We start from the raw sequence: 20,092 nt of genomic DNA, 5'->3' as shown, positions 1-20,092 counted from the left end.
GCCCAAACTAGCAAAATGAATTTTAATAGGGACAAATGTCAAGTTCTGCCCTTAGACAGGAAGAACCAGCCAGACAAAACTAAGATAGGGGGACACCTGGCCTGCCAGTATTCTGCAATTCTATTATTCTATGTAGATATTTATCTGTTTTTAAAAAATTGTACGAGAAATTCCTCTGATCAGGTAAACGTCTTCCTTATGTTGTTCTGTAGGAGATGGGTAGCCCTTTCAATTTCAGTTCTTGTCCCTAATTTTTCCAGTTTGCACATTTCCACATCAACTTGCATTAAAAAATGTCTTCGCAAAAAATCAGCTGCCTGTTCATGCATTCACCTAATGTGCAATTTTTTGCAAGTAATTTACCTTAATATTTGCATATGTTATTTTCACTGTGTGGATTTTGATATATATATATATATATATATATATATATATATATATATATGCACCTGGGGAGGGTGGGCACATGACATAGCCAGAGAATTGCATTGCAAAACATGGGGAGGTGTAAATTTTTGAAGGACGGCTATATTTTGGTTCATGACTTGTTTTGGGAAGGATGAATTCATAAACTCATAGAACTGTGGCATTGGATGGGATTCCCAGAGAATCATCTAGTCCAACCCCCTGCAATGCAGGAATCACAGCCAGAGAATCACTGGCAGATGCCAATCCAACCTCTGCTTAAAAACCAGTGAAGAGGAGTGCACCACCTTCCAAGGTAGTCCATTACAAGGTTGAACAGCTCTTCCGACCAGAAGAAATCTTACCATCAGAAAAGTTCTTCCTGATGTTTACTCGGAATCTCCATTTTTATCATTTGAATCCATGGGTACAGGTCCTCCCCTCCAGAGCAGCAGAAAACAAGATTGCTCCATCTTCTAGGGAAAATGTTATTGGTCAGGGATGTTGCAGCATACATACAGATCATCCTTTCTTCGTCTTGATGCCAAAGCAGAGAGAGGGATGTTTCCCAGGGGAGCATAAAAAACTCAAGGTCTAGTGGTGCCTGGAGTAAATAACTGCAGGTGTCTGGAAAATTAATGAGACACTTAATTGCATAAATGTGGGTTCCTGTCGAGAAAAGGACCATGGAGGCTAATCAGGAGGATCCCAAGAAGTCTGGGACAGTGAATGAAGAGAGATAAACAGCTGTTGCCTGTTGTGTATGTGGCTTTGTTGTCATCTTCATCTGCCATTTGACCAATTTCTGTTCGCACAACCACAACTACTTTGCCTTTGTAGCGCTGCAATGCTTCAAGCAGTAGTATGTTACTTCAGAACTACCTGACCAGAGTAGACCATATAGTCCAGGGTCCCTTTTCCTACAGCAGCCAGGAGGGATGTGATGAAATATCTACAGTCTTTTGTTTGTCTCTGCAGATATATATATAAAATGTTATCCACAACACATCACTACAGTATGTTGCTTGAAAATCAAATCAAATTCTTCACTCAAAAGAAAATAAATCTTTCCACATATTACCACGAGATTGAAGGGGATTATAAACATGATCTTCTTGATGCATATAACAAAATAAGGTTGTCATACAATTTAGAAAAGAGGGCTTAAAATTTCCTTTGGTTGTGTAAATCTGATGTTCTGACAGATAGCAAAAGCAACCCTGGACAGCTCAAACGACCATAATGTGAGTTTGTGGGAGAGTAGATTGTATGCCTGAGTACCTTCTAATTCCTGGATCCAACAAGGATTCAATTGCTGTCAAGTTTCTTGGTATGTAATGGCCCTCAAAGTAGGGGTCATTAAGGTAACAAAGGAAGTGGCTCTTTGCCAGAGATAGCTAGAAAGACAAAAGCCTGGGCTGAGGTGTGTGAGCCAGAAGCTAGAACCAAATAAGTCATGTGGGAGACACAGCCTGATCTTTGTCTGGGTATACCAGTTTGTGGCTATGGGAGAAGCAAGACCTTCTTTGGATGCTAATGCTATGAGCCCCTCCATCATAGGCTCAGGTTCTATACATGTGTAAAAAAGCTTCTCCCCATGTCTTTAATTGATGTGAGTCATTCTGGAAGACAATAATTGTCTGCAAAGCAGGATAATATTGTGGCACGCACACCACTCCAATCTCTGGGCTACAGTCTACTACTACATCACATACAGGAACTATTATCTTGAGGTGCAGGAATGCATTTATTTATTTAACTATTTATTTATTTATTCACACTCACTCATTCATAGCATACAAATGGTTAGGTGTGGGTGTGAAATTTTAACTATAACACTGATGCAAAATAATTAATACTTTATGCAATGTAAGGAAAACTTCTGCCTCGCTCAGTTATACAAGCCTCGCCGCTTCTAATTCATCCCCTGCCCTGAGAAGGACCGACACGTGTCTTTTTTTTCCTGCCTGCTTCCAACCCATTCGCACATTCAGGCGGCGAACAAAGACGTCGCTCCCCTTTAAGGCGTTTGGCGTCCGCGTTCCCATCCACGCCGCCTGCCTTATTTGGTTCCTCTCGGCTCTCCGTAGCAGGCGCGCTCAGGTCAGCCTGCTCTCCTCGCCCTTCTAATTCCCGCCCCTTTTTAAGGTGGGCTTCGTCCGTTTTTGGGAAAAAGAAGAAGATCATTGTCCCTTTGCGGACACTATACCTTTAAGGGTGGGGCCTCCCTCCCTGGACTGCAACTCCCTTCACGCCTTGGTCGCTGCGCGTAAGGGGCGGGTAGATGGGAATTGTAGTCTGATAACTTCATCGCGGCGAAGCCGGCCCGTGGTGGCTGCGTAGAGCGCATGCGCATGGGCCACCGCCGCCGCCGCCGCTGCTACCGTCTCTTTCCCTCGAGCTGCAGCCAGCGCGGGTTCCGTGAGTGGTGCGTCGCTTTTTCCAGCCGGGTGCGTTTAGTGCGCCTGCGCGAGGCCCTCCTCCTCAAGAGAGAGCTGCTGCCGCGGCTTCTGCTGCTGCTGCTTCTGCTTCTGCTGCTGCTTCTCCCGCCGAGCGCTGAGGTGAAGGCGGCGGTGGAGAAAGCGGCGCCTCTAGCCGCGCCTTAAGGTGAGTTCGACTTGTGAGGGGAAAAGCGGCGACGGCGGCACCTCCGCCTCGTTCGCGGAGAGAGGAACCGGATCGCTGAGGAGAGGAGGGGGCCGGGGAAGGGGGCTGGGGAAGCGGGAGCGGGGAGTCTGGGCCCGCACCCTCCGCCCATCCCTCGCTTCCTCGCGGGAAAAGCGAACGCGCGGGGGGGAGAGAGCTTCTCCTGCTGGAGCCCAGTAGCGATTCCTTCGGGGTGGGGAGATGCACGCTGGCGCCCCTGCACGCTTCTCCCGCCGTCCTTCCTGCCGCTGCTCCTTATGGGCCACCACGGTTAGGCTTCCCGGTGGCCACGATGCTCGAGCTCCTCTTCTAAGTAGTGCCACCGATGGCGAGGATGCCCCTCGCGAGAATGCTGGGTAGTGAGTGCCACCACACTCGTGGCGATGCTCCCGGTGAGGCTGCTGCTTGGCGCCTCCCGAAGTAATGAGGCTCCCGGTGGTGGCACAGGTATGGCGATGAGGTCATGGATGCCGGCATGCTTGAGGTGGTGGCACAGGTATGGCGATGAGGTCATGGATGCCGGCATGCTTGAGGAGGGGGCTGTTAAGTAGAGCCCCCAATAGTACTAGTAGGTTGCATCCCACGAGGATCTGCTCAGAGCAGACCCATTGCCGTGAATGGGTCTAAGTTAATCATATGCAGAGTGCGCAGTGGCTCCCCTGCCCTTTCCTTGCGGAGGAAGGGGATTCAGCAGCGTGGAGGGGGGTTCCCTGGGTTGGGTTTGATGAAGTCCCACAGGGACAGGTTGTGGAGGAAGGAGAGCTGAGGACTGATAATGAATCCTTGAGGGACCCCAAAAGAAAGAGGGAAATTAGAGAATTCTAACCCCTCACCCAATTGAATATTGGACAATTAGGAAGAAAAGTTGGACCATGTGGAAACAGAATCATGGAGTCCTACTGGGTCCTTTCATGCTGAGGTCTATGTTGACTTCCCCTCCCTTTATTCTCACAACAGTACTGTAAGGTAGGTTAGGCTGAGAGGAAATAATTGAATCATAAAATTGGATTCGGAGTTGGAAGGCCATACAACTTCTGTTTAAAAACCTCCAACAAAGGAGAGTCCACCACCTTCTCAGGTAGTCTGTTCCACACCATGAAGCTTACTTTGTTTTTTAATTAATTTTTATTGATTTTTTCTCATAACAAATATCCAATATCCTAACTAAACATTCATTTTCCAATTCCCCCCCTGCCTGTTGAGTTCCCTCAGTTTCCTTGTTCTCTGTAAATAAGATTGTAAATGTTTATTTAAATCCTGCCAACAAGTCCATATTTTTTTGTTGTTTCTTCAAATATATTGTAAAAGGTCCCCATTCTTTTTTAAAATCACGGTTGTCCTTTTCATGCAGTTTGTCCGTTAACTTTGCTAACTCTGCATAATTCATCAACTTTTCTTGCCATTATTCTTTTGATGGTACATGAAGCTTACTTTGGACTACATATACATAGGATCACACTGCTGATGACTTATCTGCCTGGGATTTGTGAGCTGTGATTTCTGCATTGCAGGGAATTGGACTAGATGATCCTTGGTGTCCCTTCCAACTACAGTTCTATGATTCTATGTCCATTAATCTCAGTGATCCTACTCTTGGATAGAACTACTGTTGAATAAAATCCAATTTTCATAATGAGACTGCTAAGGAACTACTAGTACTGGTATACGTCATTTTATTGCACTTTGCAGAGCAGTAGCGTTGCTTGGGTTCCTGTTGATTTGAAAGGGGAATGTGCAGGAAAACTTCCTGCTCGGTTGTGTTTAGGGCTATTGTGTGTGTTATCACAATGATATCCCATCTTTTCTACAGGGAGCTCCAAAGTGGTGCACGTGGTTCTTTCTGCCCTCCTCCCTATTCTGTCTGCACATCAACCTTGTCACGTAGGTCTGGCTGAGAGGCAGTGACTGGTCCCCAAGTTCGCAGCCAGGGAGCTTCATAGCTGAGTGGTGAATTTGAAGCTCTGAAGTTGCCCCAGCCCTCTTGGTAGGTTTGATCATTATTCCTTTACCTCAGTTTTTTCAGCTCATCAAAATGGGGCAGAGATGGAGGCATCTGTAAGGCATTTAGTTTACTCTAGAGCCTATACTTGGGTAATAGCAGCAATGGTGCAAAAAGGGGGTGGGACTGAATGTGCTGGGGAGGGACGGCAGGCGGAAGGAGGAATCCCCACTTACGTGTGTCTTGTAATGGAACCCCAGTGTAAGTGGTTCCTAGAGGGAATCTGCAAGGGAGCCATGGACTCAAAAAGGTTGAGAATCACTGGACCTCAGTATAGTGAACGTATATATTTTTTTTAAAAAATAATTTTTATTAAGTTTCTTTTCTCATAACAAATATCCAATAACATTACTAAACATACATTTTCCAATTTCCCCCCTCCCTGTTGACTTTCCTCAACTTCCATTTCTGGTTTGTTACATCAAATGATACATTCTGCTGTTTGTATACTGTAATATGTTGTCAAATTGTTAAACTTCTTATTCTCTGTAAATAAAGTTGTAAATGTTTATTTAAATCCAGCCAACGAGACGATTGAATTGTGCTGCTCAGAAACTGAAGGTCTGTTGAGTCATGTCAGAATGAGGGAGGGAGGGAGCCTCCGTGGGCAGAGGCAGTCTACCTGAGGGAAGGGGAACGGTTGGTTGGTTGGTTGGTTTTATTCTCATTCTCATTGTGTATTTTGTGTTTTTATGCTGTGAACCGCCCTGAGATCTGCCAGGTGAAGGACGGTGTAGAAATGTAATAAACAGAAACAGAATGTAGGGTGTGTGTGTGTGTGTGTGTGAGAGAGAGAGAGAGAGAGAGAGAGACACTAAGACTAACCAACTAAAATACCAGATGAATAATAAGAATAACACATAAACAATGACATAGTGATTGATGGGGGTTATTATTGGGTTATTTTATTTTGATTTTATATATTCTGATCTTTTTTGTGAACCGCCCTGAGACCTCCAGGTATAGGGCGGTATATAAATTCTAATAATAATAATAATTTCTTCTTGTTGTTTCTGCAAATATATTGTAAAAGGTTCCCATTCTTTTTCGAAGTCACTATTGTCCTTTTCACGCAATTTGTCCGTTAACTTTGCTATTTCTGCATAGCTCGTCAACTTTTCTTGCCATTGTGCTTTTGGTGGTACTTCTCCGGTCTTCCAGTTTTGAGCTATTAAGATTCTTGCCACTGTTGTAAATAGGTTCTGTTTTTCTTTTGGCAATTCTTGTCCTAAAATATCTAACAGAAAAGCTTCTAGTTTTTAAACAAATGTTATCTTAAACATTTTAAAAAATTCATTATATATCATTTCCCAGGAGTGAGTATAACTTTTATATGCACTGAGAAAACAACAAATTTGTGTGACTTCTTTATTGTGATGTTTGCTTTATTGTGGTAATCTCGGACAGAACCTGCAATATTTCTGTGGTATGCCTATAGCTGTTTGTGTTACAGGCATCCCCACCAACTTAAGTGGGGATTACGTTCTGGGCCCTTTGTGCATAAGCGAAAATCACATAAGGGGGGGTACCCTCTAAAAAGCCTCTAATTGCCTGCTCCCCCCCCCTGCTCTCCAGTTCTCTCTCCCACACTCTCTCCACGCAATACTCTCTTCAACTAGAGTTGAAGCTTTGGGGCTGTCTGGAAGCTGGAGGACACGTGAAAAAGCGGCGGCGGCTGCACCACTGTACCCCCTGCACTTCTTGTCTCTCTGGGGCTTCTTCTGCCCTCACTGAAGTCCTTTTTGGGCTCCCGAGAGGGTCTTGTTGCGAGCCACAAAAACTCTCCAGTTCTGTCCCACCATCTATTTGTTTATTTCCTGGCTCTGTGCATATATGCAGTCAAGTTGGTCATGTGTAAGGTGGGGTGTGTGTGTGCCTGTATTAGTGTAGTAGTAATGCTCTTAGTAATAATTCTGCTACTAATTGTTGTGATTATTGTTTTTGGTACTGATAATGCTCCTAGTAATGTTACTACCACGTATCCATTGAATTATTTAATGTTGGTATTAAAGCAGTGCCAGCAGTAGTGCTAACACTCTTCCTCCTCCTCCATACCATCCATCTTTACCTGCACCCACAGTAGCAGTAAGAACTTAAGGAGATCCCTATTGCCAGGCCCACCTAGTCTATCATCCCTCCTTTCCTAGTGGCTCCTCTTCCTGCCAACCTTCTGCGGGAGAGACTCCCTGTTTGAAACCTTAGGGGGCTGCTGCCAGTTAGTGCAGACAGTAGTGGGCTAGATGAACACAAGGGTTCATTTGACTTTGTTTAGGACAGCTTTCTGTTTTCCTGTATCTTGTTAACCTCAACTTGTGGTGTGTTTCCTTCAAACAAGCCATGGCATTAACCAAGGTTTGTTCTTGGCTTACCACTTGTGGTTTGTTTGGAGGAAGCAAAAGCAAGAGTCCAGATCTGGGCAGCACAGCAAGGCCAACTCTAGCTTCTTTTGTCTTTGATACATGGGAACAAGTTTGAATTTCTTTTGAGAAGTGAGTGCTGGCACCCTTCTCATTCTGGATAAACCATAAGTTGTTTTAAAACTGTGGCTTAATGTGACATGACGGTCTCTGTGTGTGTAATATAATACATTGGCTGTACTACACCTTGAGGCAAGAGTCTTGCTATATCTGGTGAAAGCACACCTGTAGCAATGCTGCAGTGAGACGGTTCCCTCTGCAGTAACAGCTCAAATTTCCTAGAATATGAGTGCAGCATTTTATCAGACTTCTTTGGAGACTCAGACATAGAAGATGTAAAAGACCATCTTTTCTGCCTAGGCGGTTTCCGGGCTGACCTTTAAACTCCCAAACTCTTAATTTCATTTCATTTCTGAATCTTACTGTTAGCATTTGTTGGTATTGCAAACCCAGAAGACTTGATTTCTTAAATCACCCAGACCTTGCATGTTTGAGGGTCTGACTTCCCAGTTTAACAACAACTTATACATGACAGTTTGTATTACTTTTTGCAGATTTGCACAGATGTGGAATGGGAGGCAAGCTTTACCAGCTTTTTGTTTTAAAAATTTCAAATGGAAAATATGTTTAATGGGGAAAAACAATGAAGTGTCTTAATTCAGTTAAGAGTTATAATATATGCAAAATAAGCTGAGTGACTCTCTGCCGTAGCAAATGGGCAGTGCTGAATTAGTTAACAGTTGTAGTGGGAAAGGAAACCATTGCCTCTGTTCAGATCCAAATGAATAGACGTGCACTTCTTGATGAATCATAGATCACGTCCGCATTGTTAAAGCACTGTTAAAGCATGTAGCTTTCCCCAGAGAAATCATGGGAACTGTCATTTACCCCTTCACAGAGCTGCAATTCCCAGCACCCTTGACATACTACAGTTCCCAGGATTCTTTGGGGGAAGCTATGGATTTTAAATGTATAGAATAGATTTGACCTCAGTTGTTTCTCTCTGGACCCTGCCTTTGAAATTGTTTTGCTTAGGTCTGGTCACCTCAAGATCAGTGGCATAGTGTCTTTTCAGATTGAAATGTACTACTGTTTTTTAATACTACCTTTTTCTGATGAAAGATTTGTGCCAGTGACTAGGTGTAGCATGCAGAAGGGTCCTGGTAGCAGATCGCTGCATATGCTGTGTTTGGGTCTGAATAGTGACAATGGTTTCTTTTTTGTCTTTGCTGCCACAGTCTACTGCAGCTACCTCTCTGGAAGTTATTTTTGGGAAAAGCAAGTGCAGAACAGGGGAGCAAGTGTTGAAGGACAAAGTCCTGGTGTAGGGCTGGTAACTAGCTTAAAAACCAACCTCTAATTTTTCTCCTGCCTCTCCAATCAGCGCTTACACAAACACTAAATAATTTATAACATCAGCTTTAGGAGACAGCCATCACAGTCCAAGAGATGGTCGCTACAAAGTGTGATAATGGCTTTAAGAAGCTTTAAAATTTGTCATTGGGCATGATTGAACCTCTATGTTCAAAGATGCTCCACCTTGGAATATCAGGTGCTGGTGAGTAAATGGGAAGGCTGTTGCAGGATGAGGTAGACTGTGGTCTGATCCAGCAGGACTCATGTGGGTTGAAGGTGTATTGGTGCAATGGGCTTCTAGTTTTAATTTGGGGTTTGTGTCTGTGATGTGTGCCTTGGCTGCCTTAAGTTTGGAAAACCATTATTTTCTCCCTGTTTTCTTGTAGGAGACACCCTCCTTTGAATTGGCTTGCACTTCCATCCCGTGAAGTGCCCAGATCCTGGCTTGCTAGTTTTCATAGCCATGGCAACGGAAGAGAAGAAGCCAGATTCAGAATCAACCAAAACACAATCAACACCCTCCTCTTCAACCAATCAGAGCAAGGTGTGTGTCAGGGCTTCTGGGCTGTAATTCTGTCTGCAAGTTCAAATAGTCTGAGGATGGTAAACTCTTGTGTGTGGACCTGATTTTATGGGGCATATTTGTTGGATACTGTTCAGTTAAGAGCCCAACCCCAGCTCTGACTCTTCTGTCACTAGAGGCAGATCTAGAATCATTCATAAGGATCTAACTGCCATGCTGTTTACTGTTGCCTGCTTATAGATTGCCTCCCTTTGGAAAGTATCGAAAGGGATTGTAAGGGAAAGTTCTGATCCAGCTCTTTCCAAGCATCTAACACAGGCTTCCTCAAACTCGGCCCTCCAGATGTTTTTGGCCTACAACTCCCATGATCCCTAACTAGCAGGACCAGTGGTCAGGGATGATGGTAATTGTAGTCTCAAAACATCTGGAGGGCCGAGTTTGAGGTAGCCTGATCTAACACAACACAGAAGGGTTGTTAGAGGTCAAACTAAACTTAATCATTTTGATTAGGTCCGGGCCCCATCCATCTTGGGCTCCCTTATCTTTGAGTATTTCTGACAGTTTCCTGAATACCTGTTGGGTTTGAGTCCTGCCTGCCTGGGACAGCTGTGGCAGGCCACCTGACAGACCACAGCATGCTAAGTCAGGCTCAGAGAGTCATGCAAGTTTTGTAGGGCTGTTCTTGAAGCATCTCTTGTGGTTTTCTTTTCTCAGCCTGCCCCTGTAAAACCAAACTATGCCCTGAAGTTCACTCTGGCAGGACACACAAAAGCTGTCTCATCAGTGAAATTCAGTCCCAATGGGGAGTGGCTGGCCAGTTCTTGTAAGTATCTATTCTGACATGGTCAAGAGGGATCCTTTCCTAACTCCTATTCACATTTATTTCTAGGGCTGTTTCCCAGTTCAAGAAATCTAGTATTCATTGGGTTAGCACATGCATCAAGCAAGAGCCAAACCCTCTTTGTTTTTTTAGATTATTCGTTCTTGGGGCAAAGATTAGGCATTCTCTCCTGTCCGAGAAGGTGGGAAGCTGCCTTATACATGGTCAGACCATTGGTCCATTCAGGTCAGGATACCATCAATACTGACTGGCAGCAGATCTCCAGGATTTCAAGTGGGGGGTTATTTTCCAACTCTACCTCAGTTTGCCAAGTATTGAACCTGGAACCTTCTGCCTGCGGAGCAGATGCTCTTCCAAAGTGAATGTCCCTTTTTAGATGGTTCTTACCATCGCTAATTTCGCACTTGGGACTTCCTGTACACTATGAAAACTAAGGGAGGGAGGGTTTTTTGGTTTTTTTGCTAGAGGGAGCATTTAGAAATATCCTATTTACAGTCTGCATTTGAAACTGAATTATATGCCTTGTGCAAGTCAAGTACATTTGCACAGTTTCCTACTCAGATGTGAGAGGCGTGAAAATTCTTCTGCTTATATCATATGTTGATGGGCTGTATTTATGTATTCACTTAAACAAATGCATCTTTATAACCCCCATCTTCTCTAAAAAGAGGGCAAAAAAGAGTATAATCAGGGTTCAAAAATACCTGCATGCCTCCCCACCCCCGCGTTGCAGGGTCAAGGTGCCTAAAATAATTTTTGTTGGTGGATTCTCTTCTTTTTTTTAGCGGCTGATAAGCTTATAAAAATCTGGGGCGCCTATGATGGCAAATTTGAGAAAACCATATCTGGCCACAAGCTGGTGAGTACCTCCCAATTAATAAGCGGTCTGGTTGAAGTGTTTGTTGCAGAGTTAACTGGACAAGTGCCTCAAGATGTAACAGCGGCTTCTGCCTATGCAAATAAGGAATCGGTGGCTGGGGATTTTTAACCATCTTCTTGCCTGGAGGGATTTAGCCTATGGGGGCATGGGGAATAGGTTACAACAGTTGCTCACTTCAGGAGTAGGTCGTTAACCATTTCTGTTGCTTGGGTTGTTTGGTTTTTTTGCCTTCTAGACCATGAGAAAAGTTCATTGCAAAATAGTACATGAGAGCGAAGGAGTTATTTGGCTAACCCTTTTTTTGGATTCTGTTATGCTCTGCTGCTTGGAGGGAGGAGGTTTTTTTGCTAGAGGGAGCATTTAGAGATATTATCCTATTTACAGTCTGCATTTGTAACCACCTCATTCTTTGTAAATTGTACACGGTTTATCAGTTAAAAACAGGTGAATGACTTTTTGTAAAAAAACTAAATATTATCTGTTGCAGGGAATCTCTGATGTCGCTTGGTCATCCGATTCAAACCTTCTTGTATCTGCTTCAGATGACAAAACTCTCAAAATCTGGGACGTGAGCTCAGTAAGAAGCTTGTAGTTGCATCCCCTACTTGTTTTGCTTACCACCCAGCCATCTTGGAGAGCCTTAACTGGATTTTAATATGACTGTCTATCTATAATGGTGCTCCTGATCCAGCTAAACTCACTTCTGACTTTTCATGGCACTGAATCAAACTCAGCTTTATCAGGACTTCTAGGTTTTCCTGTCCATTGAACTGAGTCTGCTCTTGGTTGTTAAAAGGCTAGATTAAAAGTTCAAAATAAATTTACCTCAATTTATATCCTGTTCATTTTACAGAATGTTGCCGTGCATAAGTCTGTGCATAAGGAATACATAAAAACTACCTGTATGGTTAAAATAAATCTTTAAGGGATCCGTCCTGATAATTCAGACAATGTCAGAGACCCATTTTAGGCAGTAATATAATCCTTTTTGTGTGTGGATTATTATTATTAACAGTCCAAACTATAAACAAATACCTTCACCCCTTAATGTGGACCCAGCCATCAGATATATAGCCTTTAAATATCTTAAACTGCTATGGAAAATTTAACACACATTTTCCTTCTTGTGGGTATTTATGTTCCTGACAACAAAAAGAAGTTTGTGTTGGCTTAACTTTGAGAGCTGTAGTGTACATATTTTCATTGAAATGTGCATGGATAACAAAGCATTTTTTTAAGGCCAAGATTAGCGAGTTTGTCTTAACGGTTGTTTTGCAGGCTGAATAGTTTTTAAATGCAGTTCCCTTTTTGGTTAACTTTTTGAAGGGGAGATATAGGAATTCCCTTCCTGCATTGCTGGCTCATTGTTGGCCTGTTAAACCTGTTAGTGGTTCATTCCACTAATGGTGCTGTGGTCACTTAACATTGGGGGATGGGGAGCAGGGAACCAGGACATCCTGCAGATGTAGCTTTGTCTCCAAGTGAGCTGACACTGGTTCTCTCCCACCCAATAGCTGAGCGTTTTAAACTTGAGTCCCAGTCCAGTGTGTGTTATCTCTAGTGTCTGCACCATATGGTGCTACATTCCTCAACATGCAGCCAGTCCTAAGAATATGGAGCTCTGGCCCATTTACTGTTTTTATTATCTTTTTAGGGGAAATGCTTGAAAACCCTGAAGGGGCACAGCAACTATGTCTTCTGCTGCAATTTCAACCCACAGTCCAACCTCATTGTCTCAGGATCGGTGAGCATTTGCTTTTGCTGAAAAGAGGCAGTGGGTTGCTCTTGCTATCTCTTTCATAAGACAGAAAATGGTGGGCCGAGCTCTGACTCAAATCTCTAGCTGTGTTGTAGCAGCCATTAACTGTTTCATTTCAGGGCATCATGGTGCTGGTAGGACACAGTTTCCTCTTGCCATGGCAGATATTCAACTAATGTATGTGGGGTTGTGGGGAGGGAGTGGAGAAGAGAGATATTGGCCAAGCATCTGCTCTGTTGTTGATTTCATCAGCGAACACACCATTGTGATATTTGAGTCACAAAGGTAGAGTCCACAGGCCTATAAATCACACAGGCTTATGCAGAGGCATTTCCTTACCTTAGGTTTACACAGGTGCAGAACAGGTGCAAGGAGAACAGGGTGCCTGCTCCTTACCAGGCTAGCTTAAAGCCGAGTTTTTCCTGCACAAGCATTTTTGGCACATTCTTAAAACAGTCTGAGGAAGCAGGTGATCCCAACAACTTCCTCTCACACTCTTTTACAGAATTTACATCTCTTCACGTGTTAGCTATCTGTTAAAGCATATACTGTAATTTCCACTAATTTCCAAAATGCATAAAAATGACAAGCCATTTGAATCTGGGCCTCCTGCTGAAAGGCAGGAGTAAGCCCTGTCTATCTCTGCTTTTTGTGAGTTGGGTGTCCCTGCAGTGCACTCTGTAGAGCAGCTGCTATATAGGACAGGTAGCTTGTGATGCTCCAGGACAGTTGGAAAGGTAGTCCCAAGGTGAACCTTCACTATCTGTCTCTGCTGTAGTTCAAACTTGGATGTTCTCTGCAATGGCTGTGTAACAGGACAGCAAGGAGAAGGAACAAAAATTGGTAACAAAACTGTTTTTGCAATAGAGGTAGTGTTGTTTGTAAAATCTCTACTGTGCAATAAACTTTGCCCTGATTTCACACAGAGGTGCTTGAACAGTGACTTCTTGCTTTGGAAAGAGGAGAGATGATGGAACCTGATTCTAGGTTTCTTGTGAAGATATTAACCACAGAGAAATCTTGTCCCTGATTTTGTCAAAGGAGTTCCTTTACAAGTAGTTGAAATTTTAAGAGACAACACTGAAATCTTCTGAGTTTATTCCTTTGTTTTGTCTCCAGTTTGATGAGAGTGTGAGGATATGGGACGTCAAAACCGGGAAGTGCCTAAAAACCCTGCCAGCCCATTCTGACCCGGTTTCAGCGGTAGGTCCTCTTGGGATGAGTTGATATGAGCTGGGCTGTCCCTTATGCTCCCCCACCCCCGCCCCATCCCATGACAAAGTTGCCTGCCATCTGTCAGTAACATTTCAAGCTTCTCGAGTGAACTCCTGGTCTTCCAGGCTGAGCAAGTGGAGTAAAATATTGCTGCTGCCGCCGCCGCCACCACCTTGTTTGGCTAATGGTTCAGCAGTGTCAGCTGGGGAGGAAAGCTTGCCCTGCTAGATGTGAAATCCTACATCTGATGCTTACTCCAACCATAGGAATACAACACTCCATGCCACAGCAGTCTTTGGCTCCAGGTGAATGTCTTAAATTCTGCACTAAACGTTCAGCAAACTGGCAGAGTCTCTTAAAGAGCAGCAGTGTATTTAAATTGGGTCTTGGTATGGGGGCCCTTCTGGCACCAACCTTAGGGAATTTTCTTCCTGAAAAAGGTGCCTTGTACCACAGATGCAATATTGCCTCTTGCTAAGCCACCAAAATAATGTTTATTTATGTGTGGCAGTATAAATTCAATTAATAATAAATTCTTGCCTCCAGGTGCATTTTAACCGTGATGGCTCCCTGATAGTGTCCAGCAGCTATGATGGCCTCTGGTAAGTGGGAGAAGGAGAGAAGGCTGGGTTTAGATCCTGAGTCTGTGAGGTGGGGGCATTCAGCCACCCGAGGAATGATGGGTAGAGAATGGGTCCCTCTGTCCACAATTTTGACTTGATTTCCAGTCCCTCCCTCCAACCCCCCAAGAGGCAGCTCTTTTGTTCTCCTGCCGCTAAACTGGCTCAGACTGGCTGTATCTTAAATATTGATAATTTTAAGCCTCAACATTGGAAGAATAGGCTAAGAGGTATGTGTGCACATGTGTGTGTGCACATGTGCTGTGTTTGTGGGAGATCTGTGTCACTTGCTTTAATTATTTAATCTGATGATTATGCAGGTTCTGACCTATAAAAAAAAAGGAGCTGTCACACAGTGCATAGGGGAACACACAGCTTTCATGCAAAAGGTCCCTGCAGCATCTATAATCATCGTTTATTTATATGTCATCTTTACATAGTTATACCATGCTCAGGTCAGCTTACATAATTACAAAAAAAATCAACCATATTCAGTCATAAACAATACATGAAAACTTTTCAATAAGTATAGAAGGATTTTTTTTTTTACAGAAAACCCAAATAATTCATAAAAGGTCTAACAATAAAAATAGAAAAGCCTAACTCCATTAACAGCAAAGCTTATTCACACATACACCTTGATTAAACCTTGACACCCTCAACAGAGATGCCTTCATGTCCCACCCAAAGAGTCTCTAAGCCAGGCATCCCCAACATTCAGCCCTCCAGATGTTTTAGACTACAATTCCCACCATCCCTGACCACTGGTCCTGTTAGCTAGGGATCATGGGAGTTGTAGGCCAAAACATCCGGAGGGCCGCAGGTTGGGGATTCCTGCTCTGGGCATTCTGAGCAGTAGGTCCTGCAGGACTCACATTTAAGATGATCTCTGGCCCCTTCAGCAGCAGCAGCAGCGCTTGCAGGACTCGTTTGGAGCCCTCTCAGGCCAGGTGGGAATAGCTCAGCAAAGCAGGGAGCAGGTCACCAGCAAATACATAAGCAGTTAAGAGCAGAGGATATACCAACTGTCTGATCTTCTGCTTTTGCCAAACGTGTGTGTTGTCCCCCTCGGCTCTCTTCCCCAACCATAGTTTTTTGTTGCTTTACTAATGGTGACTTTCATCTTCACCTTGCAGCCGAATCTGGGATACAGCATCAGGACAGTGTTTGAAAACACTGATTGGTAAGTTTTTTGTGTGCATGCTCCAAAGGCCCCTGCTAACTTATCCCTCAATAATAGCCTTTCATATGAAAATGATGGTTTCTCTTTCCCTTCGCTGCAGATGATGACAACCCCCCTGTGTCTTTTGTGAAGTTCTCTCCCAATGGCAAATACATTCTAGCGGCAACGTTGGACAAGTAAGAGTCAAGGGGTGTTGTGCTGCTTTTTCAGAGCAAATAACTAATTATTGTGGCGGGGTTGCTCAGCTTTATCAAAGAAACAAAACTTCCAAATACAGGGGCATTACACCTCCTGATTTACTAGATCACAGCCATACGTATTTAAACATTAGCTAAACTAGCACAACAGCTTGGAGAAAGAAGTATGCGCAGTCATAACCATCCAGACTTCATTCTTGTTGACAGCTTTGAATATGTTTCTGCATATATATTGCGCTCTCATTTTTCTGGCCAATTTGAAACCTAAGATAAAAGACCACTCTTTCCAGTTCCAGGGATCCATTCTAGAAGATGAGAAGTAGGGGTGGGAACAGAGTGATTGTGAGGGCAAGTTGCTGAAAGGGTGAACTGTGAGAGTTCAGAAACATTAAACTCTAGTGAGGAGGGAGTTGAACAGATATCTGAGTGGGGAAGGTGCAATGAGCTCACAGAAAAGTGGCCATGGCGATACAATGAATGGCAATGGGAGAGAGAAGTCACTGTAAAGTTTAGATGAGAAGAAAGTCTCTTCTGTAGGTAAAGAGATAAAATATGATAGACATTTGGTGAAGAGGCTTAAAACTAGCAGATACAGTGGTACTTCAGGTTACAGACGCTTCAGGTTACAGACTCCGCTAACCCAGAAATAGTACCTTGGGTTAAGAACTTTGCTTCAGGATAAGAACAGAAATCGCGCGGCGGGAGGCCCCATTAGCTAAAGTGGTACCTCAGATTAAGAACAGCTTCAGCTTAGAACGGACCTCCAGAACGAATTAAGTTCTTAACCCGAGGTACCACTGCAGTTGCTTTAGATAGGCATGAGGATGTATGAAACATCTGAACACCCTAGAAGCCTAGATACTATTTTAAAATATTGTGCTTCATTTCCCTGTCTTTTGCTCCAGCACTCTTAAGCTTTGGGACTACAGCAAAGGAAAGGTGAGTCTTGATATTTTCCTTAACAGTGAACTTACTAGGGGAAGTCTTTTTAATAAATGTTTCGGTTGGCTGGTTGGTTCCCCGCACCTTTTTCTTTCAGTCCAAATCTCTCTGTGTGTTAACTCAGAAATAACTTGCTGGATTCAGTAGGGCTACTCCCTAGTAAACGTTTTAAGACTCCAGCCATAGGTTAATATTGTAATTTTTCAGTTCTATACCGCTTTATATTTTCAAGAAAAAAATCTCAAAGGGATTTACAGCACATTAAAATAACAATCCACAGTAAAACATTACTGAAGAAAGTAAAACAAGTAAAAATGTCTCACTGGAGTGAATTATGCATTGATTCACATGCTTGGGGGGGCAGGGAAAGATGACTGTAATTGGTAAAATGTCCGACTGAATTGTTAAATATATTAACGTTGACAATATACACAATTCATTTTTTGCTTTGCTATCTTGAAAAACAAAAACAAAAAAGGCCAAAGGTGATTATAATGGCACCTGCAACCTACGTTTAAGGGGCCATTTGGCAAATAGCTTACACATCTGAGTTTCTAACACTGGTGAGCACAGGTTGCTGGATCCAGCATCTAAGCTCTTCTTATGTTCTGTTGTAAAGCTCGATCAAGGAAATGTGTTTGAAGGCTTCCTTTTCTGCCTCTGACTTCTGTGGTGTATTCTGTGGTCTTTTTATATTCCAGTGCCTAAAGACCTACACAGGCCACAAGAATGAGAAGTACTGCATCTTTGCCAACTTCTCCGTTACTGGTGGAAAGGTGAGAATTTCTTTTTCTGGGCTGCTGTGGAAAGGGTTTTGAGCCTAAATCTGCAAAGTCAACTCATGGTTTTGCTTTGAAATTAAACAGGGATGCTCAGTCCTTCTAAACTGTTCTCTAGAGTTCATTAATAATAAATCCTGCATGCATCATTTTAGTTGGGCTGGGGTGAGGTTGCTCCTTCTTCCCATTTTAATACATTTGTTTTCTCCCTCATTTAGTGGATCGTTTCTGGTTCAGAGGACAACCTGGTTTACATTTGGAACCTCCAAACGAAAGAGATTGTACAGAAGCTGCAAGGGCATACAGGTGGGAGGTCCCAGAATATTTTAAGTGGTTTACCCCTAAGTGGTGTGAACTCACAACTATTTTGGACTGCTTACTTAGCTAGGAAAGGAAGACTTGACTAAATAAGATTCCCCCCCCCCCCCAGCAAGCATCTCTCTCCAGTGTCTCATGTCTTGTAGAGGGGTTGCTCTAGAGGTGTGTTGAAGATGGTTCACTGAGGACTAGCGAACTTGCTTCTGAATGCTTTGGTACAGAAATTCTGTCATGGGTGTGTCCTTGACTTTAAAGGAGTAATTGTATTTGATTAATCAAGATGATTTCTTATCCTTCATAATCAGTTCGCAGTAGAATACAGTGGACCCTCCGGATACGAACTTAATTCATTTTGGGGGTCCGTTCACACCCTAAAAATTACGCGCAGAGTGCTTCTGTGCATGGCGAAACCCAGAAGTATACACTTCCGGGTTTGTCGTGGTCATAGCCCAAAGATTCTGTATCCAGAGGGATACGTAAGTAGAGGTATGACTGTACAAAATTAAAAAAAATATTACAACTATAAAATGCACAAAAACCTTTCTAAGTGGAACAGAACAGTGTAAATTCATCCTACTGAATGAAATTCCTTAACTATTAGAAGATAAGGTTGGCAAGCAATTAGGGCAGGTCTATTGTAGCTTAGTGGTTAGAACATCTGCTTTGCATGCAGACAGTCCCAGGTTCAATCCCCAATCTCCTGGTAGGGATGGGAGAGATTCCTGCATGAAACCTTGGAAAGCCACTGCCAGTAAGTGCAGACAGTACTGAGCTAGCAGCAAACTTTTGTGGGTTTATTTTGCAGGTTACCTTCAACAATCGTCCACTCACCCTAGCAGATTGAAGTTTTGTTTTGTTTTTTTACTAAATCACTGGATGACCATGCCTTTTGTTGCTTTCTGTCTCTCCCAACAGATGTTGTGATCTCTACAGCTTGCCATCCAACGGAGAACATCATTGCCTCAGCAGCTCTAGAAAACGACAAAACAATTAAACTTTGGAAGAGTGACTGTTAAAATGCTTTCAGCATCACTTCAGAGACTGCTGGGGGGTGTCTGGAAAACAGGGGTGTATTTTGTGTTTGTGTTTTTTGAAGACCCATTTGCCAGGAAACAAAGCAACCTTGTGAGAAGATGATTTCTCCTAGTCTGCCCAAAGAACTTCTCTCTTTGGCTTGTCTCCAAACTGGGCAAATATAGGTTTTTTGTGGGGGGGAAATAATAAAAAGGTTCTGTTTTCTTTGATGAATTGGCGGCTTTTCCTACTGGGAAGCCATTAACTATTCTCTCCTTGGAGAATAAGATGGCACCCTCATTCCTTGGAGGGAACTCTGTCTCCTAACAGCAACCACCGCCAAGTCATAAACTTAGAAAGAATCTGGATATGTTAACATTCTTAAAGAAAAAGAAAAAAAGATCCAGGCAGGTAGGCCCTAGTACATAAAACTTTAAATAGAAGAGCCATGGTGGCTCATTACTAAAGGCAATTTTTTTAACGTGACCAAACAAGTGTTCTTTTGCCTTCCGCCTCTTCTCATTTCCCACCCATCCAAGTTTCCAGAACCTGTGATTAAATCACCCTTTCTTTGTCCTTCTGTGTAATGCACCCTGTTCATCATGCTCTCTGATAGATGCTACTTGACAGTAAAAGTCTATTCACGCTTTTCACCCCACCCCCACCCCAAATTATCTGTTCAACCTCTGTCCTCCAAAGTCCTTGCTTGTGGCTTTTTGTTTGTTTTTACTTAAAAAAATATTCTGGCAAATTTCACAAACTCTGTACAGTTATTTCCGTGTAAAAAACAAAAGAAAAACACTTTTTTAATCTTGGAAACCTCATTGTATGAGCTTGTATTTGCTAATGGTATGGCTTTATTCTATCCCCCCCTTCCACATTGGTATATTCCTTTTCTACCCTTTCTTCCCTCCTCTGCGCTTATCAATATTTTACACATCAAACCTGGTTACCATATGCACAATAAAAAGGTGGGATTTTTTGTGAATTGGTCGTCA

General features: G+C 43.2%; 1 protein-coding gene across 4 annotated transcripts; it reads left to right on the top strand.

The window, feature by feature from the left end:
• Positions 1-2,717: 2,717 nt before the first annotated feature.
• WDR5 (WD repeat domain 5) lies at positions 2,718-20,082 on the top strand. Of its 4 annotated transcripts, XM_083596530.1 has the most exons (16): positions 2,738-3,012; positions 4,862-5,035; positions 9,210-9,367; positions 10,061-10,169; positions 10,973-11,046; positions 11,555-11,644; positions 12,722-12,811; positions 13,946-14,029; positions 14,588-14,643; positions 15,798-15,844; positions 15,945-16,020; positions 16,947-16,980; positions 17,685-17,759; positions 17,981-18,095; positions 18,536-18,566; positions 18,996-20,082. In XM_083596530.1, exons 3-15 carry the CDS (start codon positions 9,287-9,289, stop codon positions 18,562-18,564), a joined length of 960 nt encoding a protein of 319 aa, XP_083452656.1. In that variant the 5' UTR covers positions 2,738-3,012; positions 4,862-5,035; positions 9,210-9,286; the 3' UTR covers positions 18,565-18,566; positions 18,996-20,082. The 4 variants fall into 4 exon arrangements, with proteins under 4 accessions (XP_083452653.1, XP_083452656.1, XP_083452654.1 ...); XM_083596527.1 differs by lacking the exon at positions 18,536-18,566 and having other exon boundaries at positions 2,718-3,012; positions 17,981-18,068; XM_083596528.1 differs by lacking the exon at positions 18,536-18,566 and having other exon boundaries at positions 2,750-3,012; positions 4,862-5,039; positions 17,981-18,068.
• The last annotated feature ends 10 nt before the right edge of the window (positions 20,083-20,092 follow it).

This window comes from Podarcis filfolensis, assembly GCF_964270895.1.
Source record: "Podarcis filfolensis genome assembly, chromosome: Z".
NCBI classification, from domain to species: Eukaryota; Metazoa; Chordata; class Lepidosauria; order Squamata; family Lacertidae; genus Podarcis; species Podarcis filfolensis.
The sequence above is the reverse complement of the archived record's forward strand: the minus strand, read 5'-3'. Positions and strand labels throughout refer to the sequence as shown.

What these genes read in the sequence shown, in the direction of transcription:
- WDR5 (XM_083596527.1), top strand. Translation starts at nt 9,287, where the DNA reads ATGGCAACGGAAGAGAAGAAGCCAGATTCAGAATCAACCAAAACACAA. An exon ending in GGAGTGGCTGGCCAGTTCTT is followed by an intron (nt 10,170 to 10,972) that starts GTAAGTATCTAT and finishes TCTTTTTTTTAG; the next exon opens with CGGCTGATAAGCTTATAAAA. An exon ending in AAATCTGGGACGTGAGCTCA is followed by an intron (nt 11,645 to 12,721) that starts GTAAGAAGCTTG and finishes TTATCTTTTTAG; the next exon opens with GGGAAATGCTTGAAAACCCT.